At 36.2% G+C, this 25,910-nt stretch overlaps 1 protein-coding gene across 2 annotated transcripts in view; it reads right to left on the minus strand.

Annotated features, from left to right (window-relative positions):
- Positions 1-577: 577 nt before the first annotated feature.
- The window catches only part of LOC145677623 (uncharacterized), a 45,367-nt gene continuing 20,034 nt past the window's right edge, over positions 578-25,910 (minus strand). For both annotated transcript variants that reach the window (XM_081748073.1, XM_081748074.1), the window contains exons 4-7: positions 24,434-24,668; positions 15,802-15,959; positions 8,648-8,785; positions 578-727 (exon numbers count right to left, since the gene is read on the minus strand). In XM_081748073.1, coding sequence (XP_081604199.1) covers positions 610-727; positions 8,648-8,785; positions 15,802-15,959; positions 24,434-24,668 — 649 coding nt within the window. In that variant the 3' untranslated portion in view covers positions 578-609. The remainder of the gene's footprint in view (positions 728-8,647; positions 8,786-15,801; positions 15,960-24,433; positions 24,669-25,910) is intronic.

The raw sequence follows: 25,910 nt of genomic DNA on the forward strand, positions 1-25,910 counted from the left end.
TGTTTTCTATACAATACCTTTGCTACGGATACGAGTACTAAACATTTATCACAGGGACATATAGCCTCATTGATGACGTCTGTATTAAATTTTAAGCAACTAATCAATCAATACGAAACATGTGATATCGTAATGTCAACCAAAGTGGGGTACTTACTTACAGAATAAAAGATTTGGTTTAAAATTTTAACATCTTTTATTGCTTCCAAAGTATATGACACTCTGTTTCCTACCATCTGACTTAAGTTTACTCTGTAAAAGAATCGTAAACTCTCTCTGATACATTTTTCTAGAACAATTTCCTTTACAAGTGAATCTGTGGAAGTGTGAAATAAGATAATACGCGCCTTATCATCGGAGTTCGAAATACTTGTTGTCTTATTTCTTCTTTAATGTTTTTATAACTAGTAAAATGCCATTGAGCTGCAGGAATACAATATAGAATAGTTTTGCTTATGTGGAATGCTTTGATGTGGTCAAGTGGTTGTTTTATAAATGAAAGCACAGGCAGCTTAAGAGTAGAGGCACCTGCATTCTTTCAATACCCGGAGGTACTTAAACAGACATTCAAAATAAATATAAACTGTAAAGATATATTATTATGAAGCTTTACTTACAAACTTCACTCCGAATTGCCATTTCATTCAACACTTCAGCTACATCAGACATTGATACATTATTCAATGTTGAAAATTCCTTCACTTCACACAATCTCCGCAAACAATACCTAGGATAAAAGGTTGTAGATACATTTAATTTCTTCCTTTATGAACAAATAACAAAACACTAATTATCAGTAAACTATTACTGAACACAATCGAATTTGCAGCTACAACTATTCAATGAACTCAGAAGGCATTCACTTTGATGTTATCTATCCTGTTACGTGTCTGCTCCAAAAAATCATATTAAATATCGAATTTCCTCTGATTACTTTGTCAAGACATAAATATGAAAAATGAGTTTTGTGGGGATAGGGAGAATGAAAATTAATAATACACACAATAATTATATACAAGTGGCGAATCCATGGGGTGAGTGGAGTTGGTACCCGCCTGTCATAAAGGTTGCTTTTTTCCTTCTGTTTATGCTATGTTCACTCCAGGAGGTTATCCGCCCCCGCAAAATGACCCTCCTAGATCAGATAGTACTATATACAGATATATCTACACTAGTAAATAAGACCATCTTGAGGCTTCCAATGCAGCTTTTAACCATACTGTATATGTTTATCAATATTCTGTGACAAATCGCACATATAAAGTTATTTCCTATACATTGATTTGTTGCGACTGAAATGCTCGACTGACGCATATCACTTGCAAAGAAAAGAACGAAGAAAACAACCTACAATAACTGGCAATCTATATGGCACCGCCCGGTCATCAGGGAAGTTTTCTCCTTAAAAGTGATCCAGATGACACAAGAGTGTTCAAGAGAATAAGATGGATGAGGAAAAAATCATACTACAGCTCGTGAAGAGTCTACACAGCCCTTTGAGCGAAACTTGAGCATGCATTATCGTACAAGATAAGGATATCTGCTGACTACAGCTGGATGCCTGAGATGGGTTTCACGAAGTTCAGCACTGTAACAACTGTAGGGTTGGTTTCACCTCGACGAAAAAAGACTTCAAGGATCATCCCCACCACCACAGCAGTATCACTTTTTGTGGGTGGAGGGGTGGTTTCCTAAATTCTACTGGACGCTAACCACGATTTAACCACTGTTCTGATCATTTACGATTCACGTAGCACATCTATTTTTCATGAGAAGTGACAATCTAATTCAGGAAATGTCACTGTTATTCCAAATACTCAGAAAATTTCACAGCTCGAAACGGAGATTCAATTTATATGGCATCCATGGGTCTTAACATTTTTATCTTACCGATTGTGCGGAGTCGCCGAAAGACAGTGATACGTTGTATGACTAACTCGTCTGTAAGTGCACAAACACTTTCCCAAAGAGTCATTTCCATAACAATCCTGAGAAGCACATTAGACCATGCTCCTTACTAGTCGGTGGCTGCGGGACTCATTTTTCAATGTTGTCACCAGCACAGAATCTCATAAACCAACTGCGTACGGTGTGTATGGAGATGTTACAATGAAAGGGTTTTCCAAGGCAGAGACACCAACTCGAGTACCAAATAGGAATGAAAAATAGCGTACACACATAGTATTACTACATAAAAGTGTGCGTAAGAATAAAATTATGTGTACTTAAAAAAACACGAATATAGAAACAAATATAAATGTTCTAATTTAAAAAATATCACTGCACTACACAAACTGTTTTTGTGCAAAAACTGGGACGCTTGCAACGTACGATGAGTGTTACATGTAAGAGGACTAACTGCACAGTGAATTTTCAGTTCGTGCGCGGCTGCCAGTGTGCCGCATTGAATCTCCAACCCACAGAGCCTTTTATTGAAAACATATTCTCAATACCCTCAAATGTTATACTTTTTATATTTATGTCGTCTGCCAGAGAGCTCTCTTGGCTATCCCAGTTCCAGCTACCTACCACCTTCTTCACAGTACTTTCATCAATAGTTTTACCACTTCTTCTGTTATACATACATCTGGCAGTATTCCTTGTGTTTTCATTAGTTCCCTAACCAATTTAACTAAACGTTCTGAAACATTAAATTCAGTACTCACCATTTGTCTTGGCCACGATTCGGGTAGTAAGCTTATTATTTTCACTTGCTTTTCTTTCGCACCAACAGTGCATTTCTGTTTTAATTTTTCGATTAGAACTTCATATTCTTCGGCCAAAGACATTGAATGCATATTCAGAAGTTTTCTCTCCGTGATTCGTCAGCAATTGAACTGTGAAAGCAACTTCAAGCCTTCTTTTCAAGCCTGTAGGCAACTGTTTTAACGTTTTAACGTCTGTGCAACACTAAACTTTCTTATTTTCGAAACAGGTGATATACCTACTCCTGAACACGCTGCATTCAAAAGATCAATATTGTCTGATGAAGGGACTAAATCAAGTTCATTTTCTGATTCATCATCATTGTTTTTGTTTTTGCTTTTCCCTTGTAGAACAAAGATTTTTGTGTAGCATGTAGCACATAATTATTCTCCAGGAATCAGCTCTACTGCACAATTCTTTTTCTTTAGTAAATGTGCACTCGAAATTTCTGATATCTTTATGGATTTATTCTGCTTTTTTTATGGATTTTTAGCGGGTTGCAACACGAATTACCAAACAGATGATGATACTTTCGAGAAAAGATTATGATACTTTCACTTCATGGTAATTGCGTGTGTTTACAATGCCACTGCTTATTCGCATTATCAGAAGATTCCTCTTCTTCTCCTCTCTGAAGTCACTAAGTGCCGTCATGCATCTTGACACTGGCCCATACACACACTTATGACATTCTTTACCAATTAATTTCCCTACATCACATACCATTTTGTCATTAAAGAACTGCAGTAATGATACACAGATCTGCCCGAACACAACTGTCTCCTTGCGCCGTACGCATCTGACTGAGGCACCAGTGGTGAATTCCCATATGTTGCATGTCTGAACACGATTCTGCATGTTGGAACACGCAGTATGCTGACTGTGTATTCATGTACATTTGTTCCGTTTGCTTCTTAACAGGATAAAACCTGTTCTTGTATGTTTTGCTTAACCCCTCTGTAATTATTTATCCACTGCCTATTGTTTCATCCATTGCCTCTCAGTTATCCGTATTTCTGCCTATGCTTATTTGTAGGTATAACTTTGTATTAATAATAAAGGTACTTATAGTCAAATCTCAAACTCCTAACTTTTGGTATATAATAATACCATACAGACCTGTTATGGGGAGAATTGTATATTTTTATCAGGCCCCCACTCGAGACATATACTGTACATTTGCAGTATGCACGTTTTTCACTTTTCTGCATTTTTAATAATTTCTATTTAAAAAAAAAAAAAAAAAAAAAAAAAAAAAAAAAAAAAAAAAAAAAAAGACACGTCTAAGGGTTGAAACTTGGTGAATGAGCACTTCTATATCAGACCTCTTTATCCAAAATTATCTACCTTTTCAAACCTACCCACCTATATATTTCATGGATGATAATGGCTAATATATAGTCTTGTAGCTTACTGTTTGCTGACTTTTTTTCCACATCGATAGAACAACAAGGGGCTGAAATACTTCAGATTCGGTAGTCCCTTACAACACCACCAATTGGTGCATCTTGGAAAACAAATATGGCTGCCACCCATGGTCATCTAACTTAAAATAATAGTTGTTTTGAACTAACGACAAAGTAAGGTAACTTCACATAAAAAATCAATTTTTTAAAAATTGTCGAGCAACATGCATTGGACCACTTGACATGAATTTACCCGTAAGTACAATAAGACTACAACACCAACTTTTTATTCAGTTGAGATCAGGTTATTACAAAAATCTCAATTTAACTCATCTCTCGAATATAAGTTAACTAAGAAATTATATCCAAGATGGACGGGAGCGTATTCCATTGAAAAAGAGCTAGGAACTAATACTGTTCGTTTGAAATTCATATCTGATCCATCTGACGTCCGAAAAGCTCATGTTTGCTAAACTAAGTTGTACCGCCAACCCGGAAATACTGATTGATGTAACTCAGAGGGTACATACGTACTACAGTATTGTTTGTAAATTAATAAAACTTGTAAAATATGGAATGTAAAAGTAAAATATCTGTAACTAGAAAACTTGCAGATGCGTTAAATAATCGTTTTTCATAAAGTTACTTTCTAGTCAATTATATACATTTTGAAAATAAATATATCTTTTTAAAGTTTTAAAATGTTAAATGTTGATTGTTGGAATTACTATTTAGATAGTCGGTGTAAAAGTTTACACTTAATTGCATGAAGGAAGTTTTCACTCTACTCGCCCAGTGACGTTACCTCTAAGTCCTTTTTCTTTTATTGGGTATTAAGCACGTTACAATACTCACAATATCTTGCCCACAATACCAGGGAAACTATGAATCTTGTGCAAAGCCTAACCTACTAACTACTGCTCCATCCAACATATTCTCCAGAAATCGTCCAGTTACACTTTTCCTTGCTTCCCGAAATGAAGTGGTCAGTGAAAGAAAGACGCTTTGTTTAGATGTGAAAATAATTTCCGAAGTGGAATACTGGTTTTCTAGCCACTTGACACGTTCTACAAAGAGGGGCTTTGGAAGTTAAGAAATAGGTTGCAGAAGCGTGTTACTTCGCAGAGCTACTACGTGGAAAAGGACTACTCGCTTTTTCACGAAGCTTTGCAGCCCTTGTAAACAATGCAGACGACAGTGTGTAAATGTTGCCAACTAACAGACTAAAAAGTTTATAGAAAACCTCGAGCTAACAAGTTAAGAAACAAAACGAAGAGCGGGAGATTGAAAATGAAATGGCATGGACTTCTGATAGATTACCAAGATGCATTTTCTTTCTCCTGAATCTTTGAAGTAGCATATAAATATAGACACAGAACACTAGGAAGCATGGCTACCCGCTTGTCTTAAAAGGTTTTTGGAAGTGCATGTCAAGACATACTAATTTGCTTACTTAAATGTTGTGACACTTAATATATTCATATTATATAAATACTATAGTATCTGGTATTATAGATTATTTACTGTAGTTAAAAAGCATACGCGCGTAAACAACTGTTGTTTTACTTGATGTATTTGTGTCCTCGTGTATCAAAATATTGTGTATTCGCGACTGAGTTTGTGTGTCGGTCTTTTGTCCTCCCCTGGAATCGGTATTTTACCCCCTTGAAAAAGTCTGCGGATGCCCATGCCTGGAAGCCGGGCTGAACAATCTCTTAAATTTTCCCTGTAACTGCAAATCATGGCTAATCGTGGTTGACCATAAATCCTCGTCCTTTGATATCAGGGAGTTCGCATTAATGGTTCAAAATATTCAATCTATCACTACTAAATTTTATTTAGCTTGCCTATAGCGTCAAGGGATAACATGGAAAATTAGAATCAGAGCTATTGGATCTTACTATGTTCTCTAGTCTCTGTTGTCTTACTATGTTTATTAGCTTGACTAGCAGATCTACTAAACCATATGCTCTTTACTCCTGTAGATTTCAAGACTGTTTCGGATCACTACGTAACTCTCAAGTAGAGGCAAGAGAACACGTGGATCAAATAATTGTTCATTTAAAAAAAAAAAAAAAAAAAAAAAAGCGAAAGAGTTTATTTATTGAATATATTACAATTTTAGTATCGCTTGAAGATTTTTTAAGATATTTTGTTACTCCTGAGAACGGACAATCATTCTTGCGACTCTTAAATGTTCATTTAACCCTTAACGTACCAAGCCTAACTCGTCAACGTTGTTTACCAAGCTGGGGTCTTCTGGCGACCCCAAGTATTATTTTAATTTCTCAACATAGTACTGCGACTCAAATTATTATTATTATTATTATTAGATATCTAAAAGCTTACCTAAGTTAAATGAGCATTGTTGACATCAAATATTATGCTTACTTTAACAATATTCAGTTTTTCGTACAATTTTATACTTTTGTTTCGTAAATCTGAAATACAAGTTTAACAGTGGAGCTTTTACATTTTCAAGTATGTTTTTATTTTTTGTATTTTTTTTTTTAACGAACGCATCGTTGATCTAATTATGTATATTCCAAACGGATGCAGGACACACATAAAAATCGAGAATAAATTGATTCTTATAGTTGCAGCAGTATCACCAAATATCACTCTCGGGGGTCCCTAGAGGGTATATTAAGGGTTAAACCCGATCGTTTCTTTTAATCGATATGCGAATTATAACCAGGGGTAAAAGTGTGGGGGAACGCGGGAGAACAACATCCCCGACCTCGGAAAAATATGTACGGCGTCCCCCAGTTCCTAAAAAATTAAAATGGGCAAGGATAGGCGGGGGGACGGCGTGACGTCATGCCGCTTGCTACCGTCCCCCTACCTTTTCAGATCCACTTTTACCCCTGATTATAACATACAGAATTAACATCAGACGTTACGCTACTTCGAATCGGTGAAATAGCTTGTATCTTCTTTCTTACTTATCTTTAAAATAATAGGCCTACAACTTTTTATATCCAATTATCCGAAATGTAATACATTTAATATATTAAATTGAAATTTAGTACAAGGGCTCAGTTTTTCTTTTGGGTAACATATTGGATATTTGCAGCCCAGTTCTCTGAAACTGACTAAACAGTCTGACTACGATTAAAAAAAAAAAAAAAAAAAAAAAAAAAAAACCCGAAATATAATCAGAAGTGAGCAACACTGACAATGAGCCAAATGACCATTATTCTTCCATAAGAAAATAGCCCCCAAGAAATTCCACTTGTTCAACCTAGGTAGCAATTATTGTATTTTTAAATCACACTAAGAACATTTTAGTTTCAATTAAAAGCACATCTCTATATGTGTATTGATACCTTACACAAGAATATTAAATTTAACTAGAAAACAACCACAACCACTGACAAATACGCAGAGCGCGATAATGATCATGCAGGCAGGAAGGTTACCAAGTGAAGGATTACATGCACGTGCAGAAGCAGAAATATTGCGGGAAACAGAGGAAGCATTTTCTCCTGCACCAATCACTGAATACTCGTGCGCGGAGTGATACAAATTGAGTTACGCGGTTTGTTTTTGAAGGGTGCAAAGGTACGTGAAAAAGCGAGTAGTATGTGTGAATTTCATACTTCTACCTCAACCCTTTTATAATAAGGATAATCCAACTGACCCTCGTATACACTATAAAACTTTATTATTTCATCTGAAAATAAGTTGTAACAGATAAATATTTAGACAGCATATCGATATTACATAAAAAGGAAAATATGCAAAAATCCGAAGTTTACTCATCATTATAGGGGAGCCAGCAAGAGAAAGTCTCTTAAAGCTCGCAGTGACGTTGCCACTACTCACGTGTCAAGTTTTTTCGTTTCACCTATAGTGGCAATTTAATGGTGTAAGACAGAGTGACCGTGGTTGGTAACACTAGTACCAAAGTAGGGGCTGCATTGTCTCTCCGCATGTGGTAAGAAACGTCAGAGACCATCTCTTGCTAGCCCTGTTATAGCATACATATGAATCGTACAAGGATATACAAGGAAAGCATGTCAGTTTGTGTGTCATGCTATCTTGAAATGTTATACAACTTTGCTTGAAAGACTTGTAAGGGTTGAGAAAGACACTGTGTGCAATGAAAATTTCTTTTCACCAACGGTAAACGACTCACTGCGTCACGCTAATTCCTAATAGTAGCCAATCTTGCTAACAGATGTCGCTATGTCTATGCTAATAGATGTCGCGAGATTATTGTATATAACGAAATCCTTGAAAAATTGCGTAAGGAATACGGTATGGACTTCGGAATGGTTGCTGGGCAAACTTAAAAAATAATAAATTTGTTGAACGTAAATAATTATAGCGTTGGCTTGATAGCAACAACTAATTTATATAAATATTGATCATAAACTTCGAGCACAAATTTATCTGACTTACCTAAAAAGACAGATCTAAACCATTAGGTGGCCTTAAAATTGAATCAGTTATTGCTTAAAAAAAGTAGCTGACATTTCAAAATAATAGAACATACATATTCCCTCTTACAAATAACTTATTATACTCACCGAACTTTGTTAACAATAGATTCTCGAAGTGCTTGCTCGATTGTATACTGAAGCCACGAAAGCAAATTCCGAACAAGTTTCAAACACATTTCAAGTGCTGGATCATATTGAAGATATACTTGTATCAAATCTAATACCCTGAGAAAAGATGTAATATAAACAATCATTCAATATTAACGTATAAATAGAGTATGAAAAGAAAAACCTCATTTCGACAAATACGATTTCATATATTAAACCACAAGGAACGTGGTTCTCATAAAATGTGCAGTCACCTACAAAATTATACACTCGTCCCATGCATGTTACACCTTCAGTAACTTTACTAATTTAGCTGCTAGTTTTCTGAACTAGGGACAAATACATTCTCTATGTAAGAAATTCTCTACATAAAACCACATCCAACTTCATCAATACCTTCACAACTTCAAAAATTATCGAACTGTTTCGACAGGACCTTTTGTAATATTTTCCACTGTCAAGCTTTGCTTTTAACAGATTTAAATCTGATTTAAACTACTAACTGGGCAAAACAATACACTTATTATATATATATATATTAACATGTAACAGTACCACCATCTCCTTTTCTTTTCCTCTGTAACTTAGAAATTCCTACTGTAGATTTACGTAACATATCAGACGAACAATGACATTAATTAATTGTGTACGTGATATAAATATTTAGCAGGAATTTCTAATCAACCGAAGAAGATTATAGACCTTGTCGAAGTAATTTGATAATTTTTAAAATTAAGACATACTTAAAGGTAAATCATGTCAATTTATTTTATTAAGAATAATTATCTTCATAGACAATGAAAAGAGAAATATACGGAGCAGCTATGTACTTTCGCTGTTACCTGTATGTGTCACACACTAATATACACCACAAACAACCCGTCAGACGACTTAGTGGACATTTACCATAAGTACAACAGACCTCCGTCACTGCAATTTGTGACCATGTACCTCCTAATTTATATAACTTTCTTTAACTGCATAAAATTATATTGCCTCAGAGGAACAAGCCCCTAAGTATTAACACTGAAGGCAGGTGCAGTAACAGAGAGATGCTCTTTTCACCTCTAAATAACTTTGCACTCGGCCATATTATTGGAACTCAAGCTTGCACAGTCCATTTCAACAGAATTGGAACACAATTCTTGAGGTCCAACCTTGAGAGTTTCCAATCCATCAGTGTACTTCCTGCTTAAAATAAAAGTTACTGGAGATAGTACGTAGTCGAATGATTAGTACGTTTATACAGTAATTGTCTCTTGCTTTTCTTCCAAGGGGAACCTATTACTTATTAACTTGTGGAGTAAGGATGCAGGAATGGGAGCTGGAGACTCAGTCTTCTAAATTTCGAGGCTGATTAATATTTACTGGAATATTTTAGAACTCCTAGTTTTCAGCGATCTTCCTCACATCTTTTCAAGTTGGCTACTTGTTAACAGAATAGAATTATGAACCGGATTAAGAGATTTTTATATTAATTATGTACTTTATTTCTGGTACACAGATCAAACAACAACATTCCTGTTATACTCTGTATTCCTGTTATTACATACTGCTAGTCATTTGTACATAAAACTCCTACGCTATTTTTTTATTTCACGAAAATAAGACGATAACTTCATTACGGATTTTGAAGTTACACATCTGTTTATCTATCTATTAAAATGCTACAGTACCAATTAAGAGCGACCGAGCTCTAGCCTATAACCTTGGCTTTCAAACCTTTGATTTACGGTTATTTGTGATTTCACGTTTATAACAAAGACAAATATTTTTAAAAGAGTGTACTTTAAATAAATTACTTAAAGAAATATTTTTCACAAAGTTTATCCTTTTAAATTATTGTTCAAAGGCCTTTGCCTTTAATAAGCCTTCTCCGAAATAAATGAAAATGAATTGTGCTGCTATCTTTGGAGCTCTTTTAAACTACGTTTATATATGTGTGTGTCCAATCCTTTCGACAATGAGATCTCGGAAACTACAGGCTCTAGAAAGATGACGTTTTCACTGATCGATTGCAAATTTCATGTAGATTGTCCAGTTTTAATTGAATATTTAAAAAACATGGGCACTATTTCTTTATTACATTTTTACGGGTACATTGGAAGTGTTGAAATTTTTAAAAAAACTAATGCATCACATCCTAAGCATTATACATTCCAACACCACACTGTTGTATATAGGGGTTGTATATGTCTCAGACGTTTATTTCATGGCCAAATACTAATGGAAAAGGAAGGATAACCATTTCTCCAGTCTAAGATGAACTTTTTTTTTTTTTTTTTGAGTGTTTTGCCCAATGAACACCATATATAACTGACATTATAATTAACTGTGTATGTAATGTATTTGTTTATTACATACTGCATGCAAGAAGAACGAAAACACTGGTCATACATGAATTAGAAACTCCAACCGGAATTAGGCTCAAATCTTGCAAACGGTGCGAAATATTGAGAAAAAATAATCGAAAAAAAGTCTCCCCTTTATGATACCCCTTGGCTTTCTTTTAATCAATACGTCTTTCACTTGTGTCTGTAAAGGGGCATGTACAGATTGTAAGGAATGATAAGGAGATTTCTGCTCATATGCGAATGATGAGCTGTGTAGAGAGCGCAGGTTCAGCTAGTTTATTATTAACTTTCCACATATAGTGGCAATGAGACTGCAATGTGAACGATAGAGGAGGATATTCGGAAGAAATTTGGCCAGGGTCAATATGTTTTACAATGGTATACAATTACTTACAAAAATATTTTGGTTTAGCCATAGACATAGTATTTTATATACATGTTTATATACATACCGTAGTTTTCTTCTCTTGATTTTAAGTATTTAACAATGCATATCTTTGGATAATTCAAACTTATTTCAAGTCTCCTTGGACTTATCAATTTCATGGAAACGCCTGAAGTCAGTACGACTTCAAAACTCATGACAAAATCACATCGGAAAAGAGTAACTGTTGTAGGGAGAACAACCTGACAATGAATCGACATGAACGTGTCATCCGGACATCCGAATCAAACCTAGTCCATTCAATAAACATAACAAAAATATGTTCATGCACAAAACATTAGGTGCCATGGACAACGGAGTAAGTCCCTGGGGCCCATTGACCCTGTTAGTATAAAGAAAATCGTAGACTCGCACTAAAATAGCTATTGCATCAACACTGTTCATTGGAAAGTCATGGTTTGTATTTCATTCTGCTCAGCATAAAACAAGCTTTCCAGAGTTCTATGTTTTGGTGCCCATAACGTACTTGAACAGGGGAAATTGGAAGAATGTTGGGAAAATTCTCTCCAAAAATCCTTCCCATCAACTTTGGCTCCCTCTGGAGTGGCCCCGGATAAAAGCATACACTTGAAATTCATCTTGAAAAATACTATAGGGGATAAGAAATGTGTGTTACCACAGTCAAATGCCACGGATTAACAGCTGATCTGGTATGCATGCACGTCTGTTATTAATTGTGGTGTCATTCACCTAATATACACTTTTCACTTGCTCATTAGAGTTTGCAGTGTTGCCTGAGCAAGTTTCATTTGGACACGTCTTGTAATGAGAAAATAAAGTAACATACCTCAGGGTATTTGGATTTTATTAAAAGACATTTACATGTCTTGAAAATCTCCAGTTCTAATAAAGTGGAATTCGTATGTAGATCTTTCTATTTGCGAAACAGACTTACGAAGTTTGTATATTTTCATGAATACTTCTATTAATATATTTTTGCAATGCATTGAGAGATCCAATAGTTTTACCGGTTTTTAAGTGAAGTCAAGTTCATTATTTTTTGGCTAAAGAAATTAACAGATGGAATATGTAAATATTTGCTCAGTTTGTACGACTTCGAAATTACTGTTGGCCTTGACGAAGATTTCAGTGATTTTTAAGACATCGAAATCATTGTCTCAAGGTTTCTTATTTTATTTTCTTATATTTTAGAAAAAAAAAAAATATATGTTTCCACGGAACAGGAAGGATCTTGTAAGAATTTTAACTACAAGAAAGCGATGTAACTTAGTCTCAATTAACAAAAATTTCTAAGGGGTGCATTTGGAACAATGTGAATGAATTAAACTTTTTACCTGAACAATTGCATAAATTCGCATGAATCTATCATTCAAAGTGCGAGCAAACCATTTGATTCAGTCTTGACGTGAACAGTATAGGGGCAACCAGGTGAGTGATTTAAATATGTACAACAAAATATTTAAGATAGAAAATAAAAAAAAGAGACATAATCTTCGAAAAACTTAGTACAGTACAGCGTCGATTATCCGAACGTCGGTCAACCGAACGACCGCTTAACCGAATTGTGTACTCGCTCGCACCTGTTACTCTCCCACCCTACCGTCCATCATCCCCCTCACTCCCAAACCAAGTTTCCCACAGTAGTCGCCGCACTGAGCCACTGCTGGCGGAACATTGCTTCTAATGGGGCCTTCATAAGGCGCTGCTGACCGGCCAAGCCGCCAGTCGCTGTGTTTCAACAATCAGTACACTTCTTTTTATGAATAAATTTACTGTACAGTACTTCTTTTTGGCAAATAAACATGTACAGTTCGATTATCCGAACAAACCAGTTTTCCGAACACCCATGTCCCCCAATTACTTCGGATAATCGACGCTCTACTGTAACATACAAAGAACAATTAAAATACATAAAAAAGTTTTAAGTAAACACCATAAAAAACAACAGAGTCCTGCATCATATTACAATGTGATTAACTCTATGAATCCTAAAGAGGAGAAAGGAAATTCCTCGAACATATGAGGTAATATTTCTTTTAAAAATAATAAGAAAATGTTATAAGCCAGTTGTTCGTTTTCAGTTATTTGGTAGTTACTGACTTGAACAATTTGCCATACTTATATATATATATAAAAAAAAGCTCATAAGTATCTTTAAAAAATAGTGGGCTTCAGGACTCCACCCCTCCCCGTTTTCTTAGGACTACCTAAACCTATCTCATTTGAAGAGCATAGCAAATTCAATTTAAGTAACAGATTCTTACCTAGCCAGAATAGTAAAGATAATTTTATCTAAAATGCAGCCAAATGAAAATATGTATCTTGCAACACTGGCCAACGACTTTGAGTTTTGTACTATTGACGGAAGCTGTCTGTTTTTGTGTCATAGTAGTTTATAGATTAGTGTAACTTCTTGTATAGAAAACGAAATAAATCTTATGTGTTTTATGTAAAAGGATACATGTACGCTCATGGGTTAACAAAATTTAAAGTAACTGTATTACCTTTAGTAATATAAAAACATTACTGAGTGGATTCGAGGAGCCCCTCCTCTCCCCGAAGCTAGGGATGACCTGTTACTAAAGTATGTTGGGATTCTTACGGTGAATCTCTTTTCAGAGAAAAATTCGTACCTCACTGACACTATTTATTACAAATAAAACAGCAATTCCTACAATTTAAAGTTTGTAGGAAGTGCTGTTCTATTTCAACGACTACATAAAAAAGCCAAGAGCTCCTTCGTGGCTAAGCGATTAACGTACGCACCTTTGGCGTGGGAGACTGGGATTCGAATCCCGGCCGGAGCTCATGTGGTTCGGATTTCACGTTAATCAATAGGTTCACGTCTCATATAGCCTCGCTGCTGAAAGGAGCGTTAAACTCAAAACTCAAAAAAGAACCAAGTTTTTAGTACTTTGCAAATATTTATCACAAACAAGGAATCTCACCAATAGATAAAATCACATGCTTACACACATTACACTTCAATACAGATCTATCTACCTACACAATTGACGTCAACGAACTGACAACAACTATAAAAACGACGCGAAACACGTGCTTGAACAAATCATTTAATGAACCTTTCCACAATTGGAAAACCACCATAACTTGTTCATTTGCGTGTATTATGTAACAAGTAACATTCCGACTTACGTAAATAATGCGTTCCACAACCTTTACATAAACTTGAATTTGTCTTACGTTGAGTTTGTAGATTGCTTAATTGTAACTTCGTAAGAAATTATTATTATTATTATTATTATTATTATTATTATTATTATTATTATTATTATTATTGTTGTTGTTGTTATTATTATTATATGTAAGCACATTATTTACACAATGTTATATTATTTTATAAATGAAACTCATGCAACAGCATCCCGGAATAAATCGACAAACTTTGCATTGCTGATTTACTTGGGGCGCTCTGTTAGAACGAGAAAGTGTTATCATGCCCGTTTACCACTTTGCAACAATCTATATATATAAAAGAGAACGTACAAAATCCTTTGTCCGCTCATCACGCTAATACGGCTGAACCAATTTCTTTCATTTTTGGGGGGTTATTAGGATTTGGACCCTAGATGGTTTTTATCATATCACTTTAATTTTTAATTACCAGTGTCTTGAGATAATTGACCATTCAAGTGTCCATAACGTACAAATCCTTTGTTATTAGTTCATCATAGGTAAAAATAAACGTATTTATATGCAACCCGCATGACCGTGTCACTCGGCGGGTTAACATAAATGACAGGCGATATACAGCGGAAAATAGCTTGAATCTTCTGTTTAAAATTTTTTAATTGATTTGCTTATTTTTACAGACACTTTTACAATATGCCAGCACCGGGATGACCGCAGCGAAGCGGGGCGGGTTAACATAAATGACAGGCGATATAATGTTAAGATTTACTGCAATCTTCTATGGTTTTTATCATATCACTTGAAAGCGAAAAAGTAAAAATTATCTAAGTAACAAAGTTTATTGCGTTCCGGGGTGACCGCAGCGAAGCGGGGTGAACGCTGCTAGTGTATAATAAGTGAAACAGTGTGTGAACAAACTATTCCATGACAAATTCCACTAATTACCTTAAACTGAACCCATCTTGTTATTCGTCGCTTTAGACCAAAGTAGATGATGAACTTTTTTCTTGGTATAAGTTGCTGAACAGGTATGTGGGGTTTGTATTTTGAGAGCACCCTGTATATTACGTATGTCGTTGTCAAAGACACAAGTATGTTCATACGTGCTAGTAGTTACAATTTTCGTTATTTATTATGTAACTGTGAATTAACGTCGCTTATTACGTATGTCAGAGGGTTAGTGTACTCGTAACAATATTATAGAGAATTTATTTATATACCTTATATTGAACTCCATACGCGCTACCTCAATTCTAGGCTGTTTCCATTTCTTCTTTTGAGATCGATTGGATTCCTTATACATTCGAAATGCTTCTGATAAAGCCTTATTCGTTCTTTCAATTTCTTCTTTATCCATTACATTCAAGTCTATTGATTCCTGAAAAATTACATGCAAATTGTTCATGTTTTCGTTTCAGTTATAATGACTCTCTTAAGATACTTTTGTCGCTCACAATTATGCTAATAACAATACAGCGAAAAATACTATTATTATGCTAATGTAAGCCTCCTGATTCCCTCATCTGTAGAAAAGAAGAAGCATAATGATTTAATATTTGTGTATTGTGAATGCCCGCACTAAAGCGTAAACAAGTTAAGGTTTATTATTGCAGATACCAGCGTATATAGTTATGAAATATTTAGTTAATACCCATCCACTTTACTCCAACTAAATCCCTTTTTTCTTACGTACGTTTTGACAATGTTGATGCCAGCAGGAATTTGACGCTCAATTTGATTCCTTGAAAAAATTCGTAACAGGATACAGAATAACGTCAGTGCCTTTTGCATCTATTTTAAGGCTATTAAAGAATACAAAAAAGAAACCATTGAGATCGTTCAGTGATTCCTCCTCCACCTTGTAACAAAGATTGACTCCAATATGAAATACAATTTTTCATTATGCAAATCAGTCGTGGTTCAGCCGCCTTCGTCACCTGTCTCTACGAGGGATCCTGATTCACAAAATAAGGAATGATAGTTTGTTTGTTATTGGATTTTGATGTTCTTTCTCAGCAAATCAATAAAGATAAATTCAATTCTCTAAGACACGTGGAATAGAAATACGATCCGAAATACAAGGTGAATGGAACAAAGTATTGAACGTTTTTCTGTGAATGTGATATATTATTTAGGAACATTAGATAATGGTAATATCACAACTTCATAAAACGAGAATTAATACAATAGATGTGTGTTTATTAAATGTTTAATTTGAAATTTTAGGTGTATGTCGGTCACTTCGTTAACCTTTTAGGTGGACAGTTTATCTATCCAATACACTGTTTATTCAGATCAACGTAAAACTAGAAATAAACATGAGTCTTTTAGTAATAATATTAAAATAAATGAATTACAACGTAATTAACTGATTTAAGTGTCTCATTCATCCTCAAATTTAGCATCTCAATAAATATTGTTTTCTTTTAAATGTGCATATACCGGGCATTGAAAAAGTAAAGTAATATTTTAAAAACTCGATACATTTTCGTTAAATCTCAGGTTTTCCAGACCCCAAAGTGAACTTCAGATTACTTACAGATTTTCAAGTTTTCTCAGGTGAGCAGCCACAGCAACATAATGAACACTTCCATATTTCGCAATATTACAAGTTTCCAAATCGTTGTATTGACTGTTGTACTCCGACAATACCTACTTCGCTATTACGGTCATGAAGGAGTTCCGATCTTATCACACTAGAGAGAACTTTGTCGGAAATCATTAAGGGACAATTACGCGTGTCTACATGAAAACGAAGAATTGTAAAATGATCAGGAAAGTACTTTCACGCCAGCGTAGCGTCCAGTCGTCAACCGATGAATTGTACTCACTAATTGTTTTATATATTAGATAGATTTAATTTTGTTTAATTTGATTTTAGCGTCCGTTTTAGCAGCGAGGCTATATGAGACGTGGATTTACAGCTTAACGTCGGATCCGAACCACATAAGCTCCCGCCGGGAATTGAATCCGGGTCTCCTTCGCCAATGGCGAGTACGCTAACCGCTTAGCCACTAAGGAGCTCGACATCAGATAGGTGTCAGGTAAATGATTTTCTATAAATGTAATTGCCACTAGTTGTATCTTTTCTACAATTTTCCTCAGACGAGGATTAAAGGGTTATATAACATATTAATTCCAAATAACATATTAACGCGCATTATTTTAGTGGAAAATTTTGCGCTTACACATTACTGTATCAATAAATATAACATTCGTATGCTCACATTCCTTCTCCTCCCATAGGTAAATGACTACACAACTCAAGGATTCAATATTTACATTTTTAGACAATCAATTCAGGAAAAATAAACATACCGTACTTCTACATGCAAAGATGACGTTCTGTTCATGTTTGGAAAATATAGATCGGATACTGCTAATACTCCCCATTATCTTGCAACAACAAAAACATATTGTTTTGTTCTGAAGCTGTCGCTTCTTGTCAGAATAAAGAAGAGATTTTGTAATAACAGTTTGATTTTCGTCGAGAGAAGTCATTTTATTTTCTAGTGAAAATCTATTCGTGTTCTTTCTGCAGTAAGTGTTTTTAACGTTTTAGATTTTCACATTCCATGGATGTGTAAAAATTCTACGAATTTATTTCGTCACATATGAGGCGGAGTGGTTTTCAAAGGACTAACCTAGGCCGTTGTCGTCATTTCTAAAGAGAATCTACCATCTGTACTTTGGTTGCAAGTTCGATGACCACGATTGTTCTAGTATCTAAGAAATGTTATATGTCTTGTTCACGCGCTTTTACAAGCTGTTTGAAGAGTACCCAAAATCAATGACGTTCGAAGTACCTACGGTATGGCGCGAACCCACCGATGAGTTTCCTTTGGTGGGTGTAGATATTGGACAAACATCGACTGCGGATCCAGATCCGGATTACATCTCAATGACTGACATCAACTTACCATATTTCATCAGAGATTTGGACTTCACAAAGCTCAAGGCCTTATTGCTTGCCTCATTACTAAACAGTGAAATGTCCTCGAAAAAGATGTAAACATAACGTATTACAGGAAGGATGGAGATCTTGTGTACCGTAATGATACACCATTTTTAATGCAAAAATTCAGAGTGAATTATTTTTCGGAACAATGGAGAATTTTTAAAGGCGGTGTTACTGAGAATGGTAATGAAAAGCCTGCTATATCAATTATTCATGCGATACACATGAAAAAGACATATGAAAACATACAGGCCCCACTGAAGAAACGACACTATTAAAAGTTTAAGTACATGTGCGTAGGCCTTAAATTAATTGCGATGCTCATTGGATTACAAGGAGGTTGCCCAAGCATTGTTGTTTCTTGTGCCAGTAAGATAGCCGTACTAAAAATCAGCATATTATTGCAAAAGGGTCCGCTGGAACACACACATTCCCTGGAGAGATGAATGTAGCTCATCCTCCTTTTGTAGGTAAGACGTAAATCATCTTACTATCTCTGCACATAAAACTAGGTCTGATGAAAGTATTCGTCAAAGTACTAAAAAGATTGATTGATTGATTTTGAGTTTTACGTCCCGTTCAGCAGCGAGGCTATATGAGACGTGGACCTACTGATTAACGTGGAATCCGAACCACATGAGCTCCCGCCGGGAAGTACTAAAAAGAGTTGGAGAAGCATTTATTTTTCTCAGAGAAATATTCCTTACGCACAGCGAGGTGAAAGTATTTCAACATTGAGTGAAGTGGAAAATGTGTAGCAGTTAAAAAGTGTTTGTCTGCAGCAGTTGGGGCAGTTTCTGTTTTACAAGAGGACAATACAGGATACCAAACTAGTGTTTCTCAGCATCCAACATTCCAAAGGACTTGGAATACAGAGAAAAATGAACCCATAAACGAAAGAATATTGGGTAAAAAAGTAAGTTTAGTTTTATATAAACACATACATACATATTAAAATGTACCATACAGGATCTATTAGTATAATATGCGGCAAAACCAACAGTACTCAGATTCGTGTACAGATGGCGCTCAGGTGCAATGTTGTATGAACTGTGAGCGCCACATGTGTGCTTAATTGTGTGTGGAGTAGCGTAATGTGCAGCTGGCGCGAAGATAATGTTACTCACAACAGAGGAAAAGGTGTTTCTTGTCAAACACTACTTTCGCTTATATGGTGTGCGGCAGCATCTCACTGCAGGAGATGAGCGCGACGTCTACTGTATTGCTCTGGAGCTATGGCACATGAAGATGAAGATTTCATCAGCAGCAATATGGTTCAGTGATGAAAGTCATGTGTACCTTGATCGCTACATCAATCGACAATTGATTATTGACCCATTCTTTCACGATTTGCGCGGTATTTGCCGCACCAAAAATCTCTTGTTACAACAATAATGTATGCAGCAAGACGAAGTTACTACCCACACTGCAAGTGAGTCATTTGCTCTTCTGCCCACGAGTTAGGACATTGCTTGATTTTCCGTGAAACGGATTTTCCATATCTTTCCCACTCCCCTGACCTCACGGCTCCAGATGTCTACATTTGGGATATTCTGAAGGAATCAATTTTCTGAACAGACAACCCCCTTCAGTATAACGGAGTTAAGAGAGAAGATTTGGTCATTTGTTTTGTCGTTCCAGCAACCTGTGTTCACTAACATGTTCATCGATTTAGACGGCCGCTATGAAGAATGTGTGCGACCCAGTGCCGGACTGGCCACGTTGGTTACTTGGCGATCCCCAAGGGCCCGAGGCTCGAGGGTCCCCGCAGAGATCAGGACCTGTAGCCCTTGGTCGAATTTTCGCGATCGCAAATGTTTTCTTGAGTCTTCTACCAAAAAGGTTGCGGAAGTGTAAGTTCGTCTGCGTCCGAAACAGTCAAAGTAGCCGATATAACTTCATGATTACGTTTGATTGTCTTGATATTATTTACGTTCTTCTGTGATCTGTTTTGTACTATATATTTATTCAATACAGAAAATATGATTTTGTCACTTATCATGTTTTGCAACTGACGTGTTATACACAGTGGCGTAACTGAAGGTTTAGGTCCCCCGCAGACATCGTGAAGTGGGGCATCATCTCTGCATCCCACTGCACGATTTGGAGCCCCTGGTGGCTTTGGGTCCCCCGAAATGTGGGGTCTGCGGGACCCTTATTTACGCCTGGGTGGGCCATTTTAATCAATCCACGGAAATATCTGAAAAATGATAAAACTTAGAAGAAATGTTTGAAGTACACGTTATATATTGCTAAGGGGGAAAACCAATTCCGCCAAAAGTACCCCTCTCCGCCCCCCGTAAATGGGGGTAACGGGGGGTAACTCTGAAATGTAAATGGGAACATGGGTCGAGTAATATCTCGTTCGAAAGGTCTTGGAAAACTAAGTAACGCTGTACCAAAAGATGTTTCATATGGAGCACCAGTTTCAAAATGGCCGTCATGATATAGTTCGGAAACTCCAGCACCCGTAGTATGAAAACCATGGAAGGTAAATGAATGGAACAAAATTGAAATACGTAAATATCATAGGGCATATCGAATGGTGTGATCCCTGTGATCCCAGTGGCCTCCCTGAAGGGATCTTGGGGGGCTAATTTCAAAATTTCAAATAGTAACATGAGTCGAGTGGTACCTCCTTCGATAAATCTTGCAAAATCAAACATCTTGCAGGAGAAAACGATTGAGGTGAAATGGCAGTGTTCTCAAAAGGCCGCCGAAACATAGTATCCGTGTCAGAGAAAAAGTTTAGTACCCGTAGTATGAAAGCGATTGGAGATAAATCAACAGAAGAAAAATTGGAGTAGGTAACTGACGTAAGGCACATCGAGAGGTGTTGTCGGGGTGACTCCAAGGACCAACTGAAAGGTATCCGGGGCCAACTTGAAAATTTCAAATAGCAACTTAAAGCGAGTAGCATCACGTTACATAGACAAATGAATATCAAACAGCTTCTGTAAGAATATTTTCGACATGAGACACCGTTTTCAAAATGATCGCCAAGACATGGTGACTGTGTCTAAGAAAACGTCTAGTGCCCATAGTATGAATACGGTTAGAGATAAATGAAAATAACGAAAATTAAATAGGAAAACCATGGAGGCGTTCCAAGGCTCGAGAATGATACAACAGAGATAAAAATGTTAGACTAAAATTGCCATAATGTATAGACAGAAATCCAAGTCCTGCAAAACAATCTCTCCCTACGCTCTGTATGGGAGTGGGGTGGAAACTAACTGTGAAAGTTCAAATGAGAACTCTACTTTAATTCGCAAATTAAGGCTACGTTACAAATAGGTATGGTGTGGTTGAAACATTTGTTTGTAAGGATGACGCTGTAGTGACTAAAAAAGGTGAAATTGTATTTGATGGTAAAGCATATCTCTATGGCTGAGTATGATTTGATGCGAAAACAGAAGGAACGTTATACGAAAGAAGTTGTCGAATAATGCAGTTGCTGGAACTTACAAACGTGTGAATTTGCTAATCTCCGTCGCCACAAAAACTTCTATGCAATGCGTGCTGGTTATTCGGAAAGCATTTCGGGGATATACGTACACACTGTTTCGTCCCTCAAGCTCACAATATGACATGAGTGCTAATAGTTAATCAAAATGTAAATGTGGCCATCTGCATTAACTCAGTGCACCAATTCTCTATCCATGAAGTCTGCCTTCCAAACAGCATTGGGTAGGTCAAGCGTACGCCTGAACCGTTGTCCGGTCGGACATTGAAATTTTGAAGTTAGCCCACAAGACCCCTTCAGGGAGGCCGCTGGGATCACACCATTCGATATGCCTTATGATATTTACGTATTTCAATTTTGTTCCATTCATTTACCTTCCATGGTTTTCATAGTACGGGTACTGGAGTTTCCGAACTATATCATGGCGGCTATTTTGAAACTGGTGCTCCATATGTAACATCTTTTGGAACAGCGTTACTTAGTTTTCCAAGACTTTTCGAACGAGGTATTACTCGACCCATGTTCCCATTTGACATTTCAGAGTTACCCCCCGTTATCCCCATTTACAGGGGGCGGAGAGGGGTACTTTCGGCGGAATTGGTTTTCCCCCTTAGCAATATATAACGTGTACTTCAAACATTTCTTCTATGTTTTATCATTTTTTAGATATTTCCGTGGATTGATTAAAATGGCCCACCCTGTGTATATATATATATATATATATATATATATATATATATACAGAGTGTCCATAAAGTCCGTTGCCACCCTGCGTATCTTCGAATCGACTGCGAATATGAGAAAACGCAAAAACACGTCCATCATTATTTTAAGGGGCTTGAATTTTGAGCTATAAAAGGTCAACCCCAAACACCCCCATACAGTTGTACTGGGGTCAATTTTAAAATTTCAAATGGCAAAGGGAGTCGAGTAATATGTCATTTGAAAGGACTTGACAAAATAAATATTTCGCTGAAAGTTTCAAGTACCTATGTTGATTTCATCCAAAATGGCGGGGGGTTCACATTTCGTGTTTATAAAGTCCGTTACCACCCCGACAATATGATAAAATGCAAAAACACGACTCCTCGTGCCCATACAAAAACACGACTACTCGTACTCCTATCTGGAGGTGTCTGGGGTGGAAATTTTATAACTCAAAGTTCAAGCCCCTGAAAATAATGATGGAGTGGTTTTGCGCCTTATCATATTCTTAGTAGTTTCGAAGATACATGGGGTGGTAACAGACCTTATGGACACAAAATGTGAAAACCCACCATTTTGGATGGGGTCAACATAGGGACTTGAAACTATCAGAAAAATATTTCTCTTGTCAAGACCTTTCCAACGATATATTACTCGACCCCTTTTGCCATTTAAAATTTTCAAGTTGACCCTACGTACCCCTATATGGGGGGAGGTGTGAAAGAGTGGACCTTTTATAGTTCAAAATTCAAGTCCCTTGAAAAAATAATGGCCATGTTTCTGCGTTTTCTCATATTCGCAGTCGTTTCCCAGATACACGGGGTGGCAAGTGGCAAAGGACTTTATGGACACGAAATGTGAACCCCGTCATTTTCGATGGGTCATCATAGGGACTTGAAACTTGCGGCAAAATATTTCTCTTGTCGAGATCTTTCCAACAATATATTACTGGACCCCCTTTGCCATTTAAAATTTTCGAGTTGATCCCACGTATCCCCTACATCGGGGGTCTGGAGTGAACATTTTAAAGCTCAAAACTCACGCCCCTTAAAATAATGATGGCCGTGTTTTTGCGTTTTCTCATATTCGCAGTCATTTCGACAATACACGGGAGGTGACAACGGACTTTATGGACACCCTGTATATCTATCTATCTATCTATCTATCTATCTATCTATCTATCTATATATATATATATATATATATATATATATATATATATATATATATATGGGGGCTCTTTAAGACCCCTTCCCCCCCCCCCCCCCGGTGCCAATCCGGCAGTCCGGCACTTGAACTCAACTTGGCCAGTCCGGCACTGTTGCGACCTAATGGTCAACATTTTGAACACAGTAACATTTACTTGACATCCATTTGACTACATTTCTTATGTTTCAATATGTTGTACAACAAATAAATAAATAGATGTCAACGATGTGACTTCATACTGTTTGTTTTGCCGCATACTGTAATTATAAACAGAAACAAAACTTCAATTTGGTGTTTACCGAATGATTATTCATCCACTTGTGACTAAAGAAATATTTCTCTGATTCTGCTCTTCTGGTAAACTACTAGTAGAGAAATCTCCCAGCACGCGGAAGATCGGGATTCGAGTCTCCGCCCCTCCAGCGCCTAGATTTCTCTGTTATTCAATTATTGTCCTACTCTGCTGATGATTAGTGAAAATTAAATATTGAAGTCATTGTAAAAACAAACTTACCTGAACCAAATGTTTAGTTAGTTCCGCTTCTAGCTGACAAGATATAGCGTCTCTTTTGTGCACAATGTATCTGTTTTTGTACATTTTTATAAGTAACTCCAAACCTTCAGCACGACGAAATGGTATCACCTTTGGATCAAATGTAAACTCAATCAACATCGGAGCCAAGAATGTAACACCATCCCAGTCCATACTAAAGACTGGCTCAAAGAATTGGAAAGGCAGAAGGCAGTCCCTATTGAAAGCAAAATTTAAAAAACCAAATTAGTTATAACATTGTATATTAAGTACATGACAACGCTTTACGTACAGAAATATCCTTAAACATGGTGGTTTGGAGTTAGTTAGCTTGTTGGAAGTATAAGAACATTAAACTTACAATTAGCAATAATTAATCAAAATTTTTTAAATCCTTATATTGGATTCCATGTCTACACCACCAGCACGAAAAGAAAAAAGTTATTTATTATCCATATTTTAAGAAGATATGATAAAAACACTGCCTGTAACTCTATAAAGTAACTCAAAAATACAATTGTAAATGTTTTCAATGAAATGGCAGTATATTCTAATCTCCTGATAAACTAAATTTATTATTAACTACTTTAAATATAATACTTATAAACACTTTTTTTTTTTTTTTTTTTTTTGCATTATCTTAATACTGTTAACCTGGTTTACTCGGAATTCTTACTATAACCAATGCACTTAGGAAAGTGATAAACAGGAATACTAAGATTGCACCTGATGATTCGAAGCTGAACGTCCGAGATCACTGGGCTATTGCCACCGACATCACTGAGCCATAGTGCCCCCGAACAAGTATTGTGAAATCACAAAACTTTTGTATGTTTATCTTTGAAATATTATCCACAAATCTTAGTTTTCCCGAGCAAAGGAAATTCTTCTAGTACTTTGGTACCTTTTTAATTCTGTCAGTGGGACCAATTTATGTTTTTAGTCCTGATTATCATTATATTAGTATTATATATTATTTTCTGGAAATGTTAGTGTAGACAGCAGAAAAGCAATTTTGTTTTTTCGGGAAAATATATATTTTGAAGCAACAATCCAATTGAATACAAAGTGATTAAAACATGTGGATGGTAAACAACAATTTGGTTTACGCTATTATGATTTGTTTCAGAAATGTTGAAATATATACAGCATATATATGTTTTCTAATACTGCCCACGAAACGAGAAATTTCTTGTCTTGTATCAAAAACGAGACGACAGTCGAGACAAAAAGTACGTTTGTTGAGACCAGCACTCCTTTTCCTATTAAATGAAATTTTTTATTCATAATGAATTTCCCAGAAGTCCCTACAGACGACTTTGTCCGATCTCCAAACATACTGTTTACCCATTCGGCTGAGACCTCTAGTTGGCCGAGTGCCAAGGAGAGTCTATCTTGATAGGAATGGACTGTAAAAGAAAAAGAAAAAGAAAAAGAAAAGGAAGGCGCTGTTTGAAGG

Source organism: Thermobia domestica, unplaced genomic scaffold (genome assembly GCF_964235325.1).
Source record: "Thermobia domestica unplaced genomic scaffold, izTheDome1.hap1.1 HAP1_SCAFFOLD_1127, whole genome shotgun sequence".
Lineage (NCBI taxonomy): Eukaryota > Metazoa > Arthropoda > Insecta > Zygentoma > Lepismatidae > Thermobia > Thermobia domestica.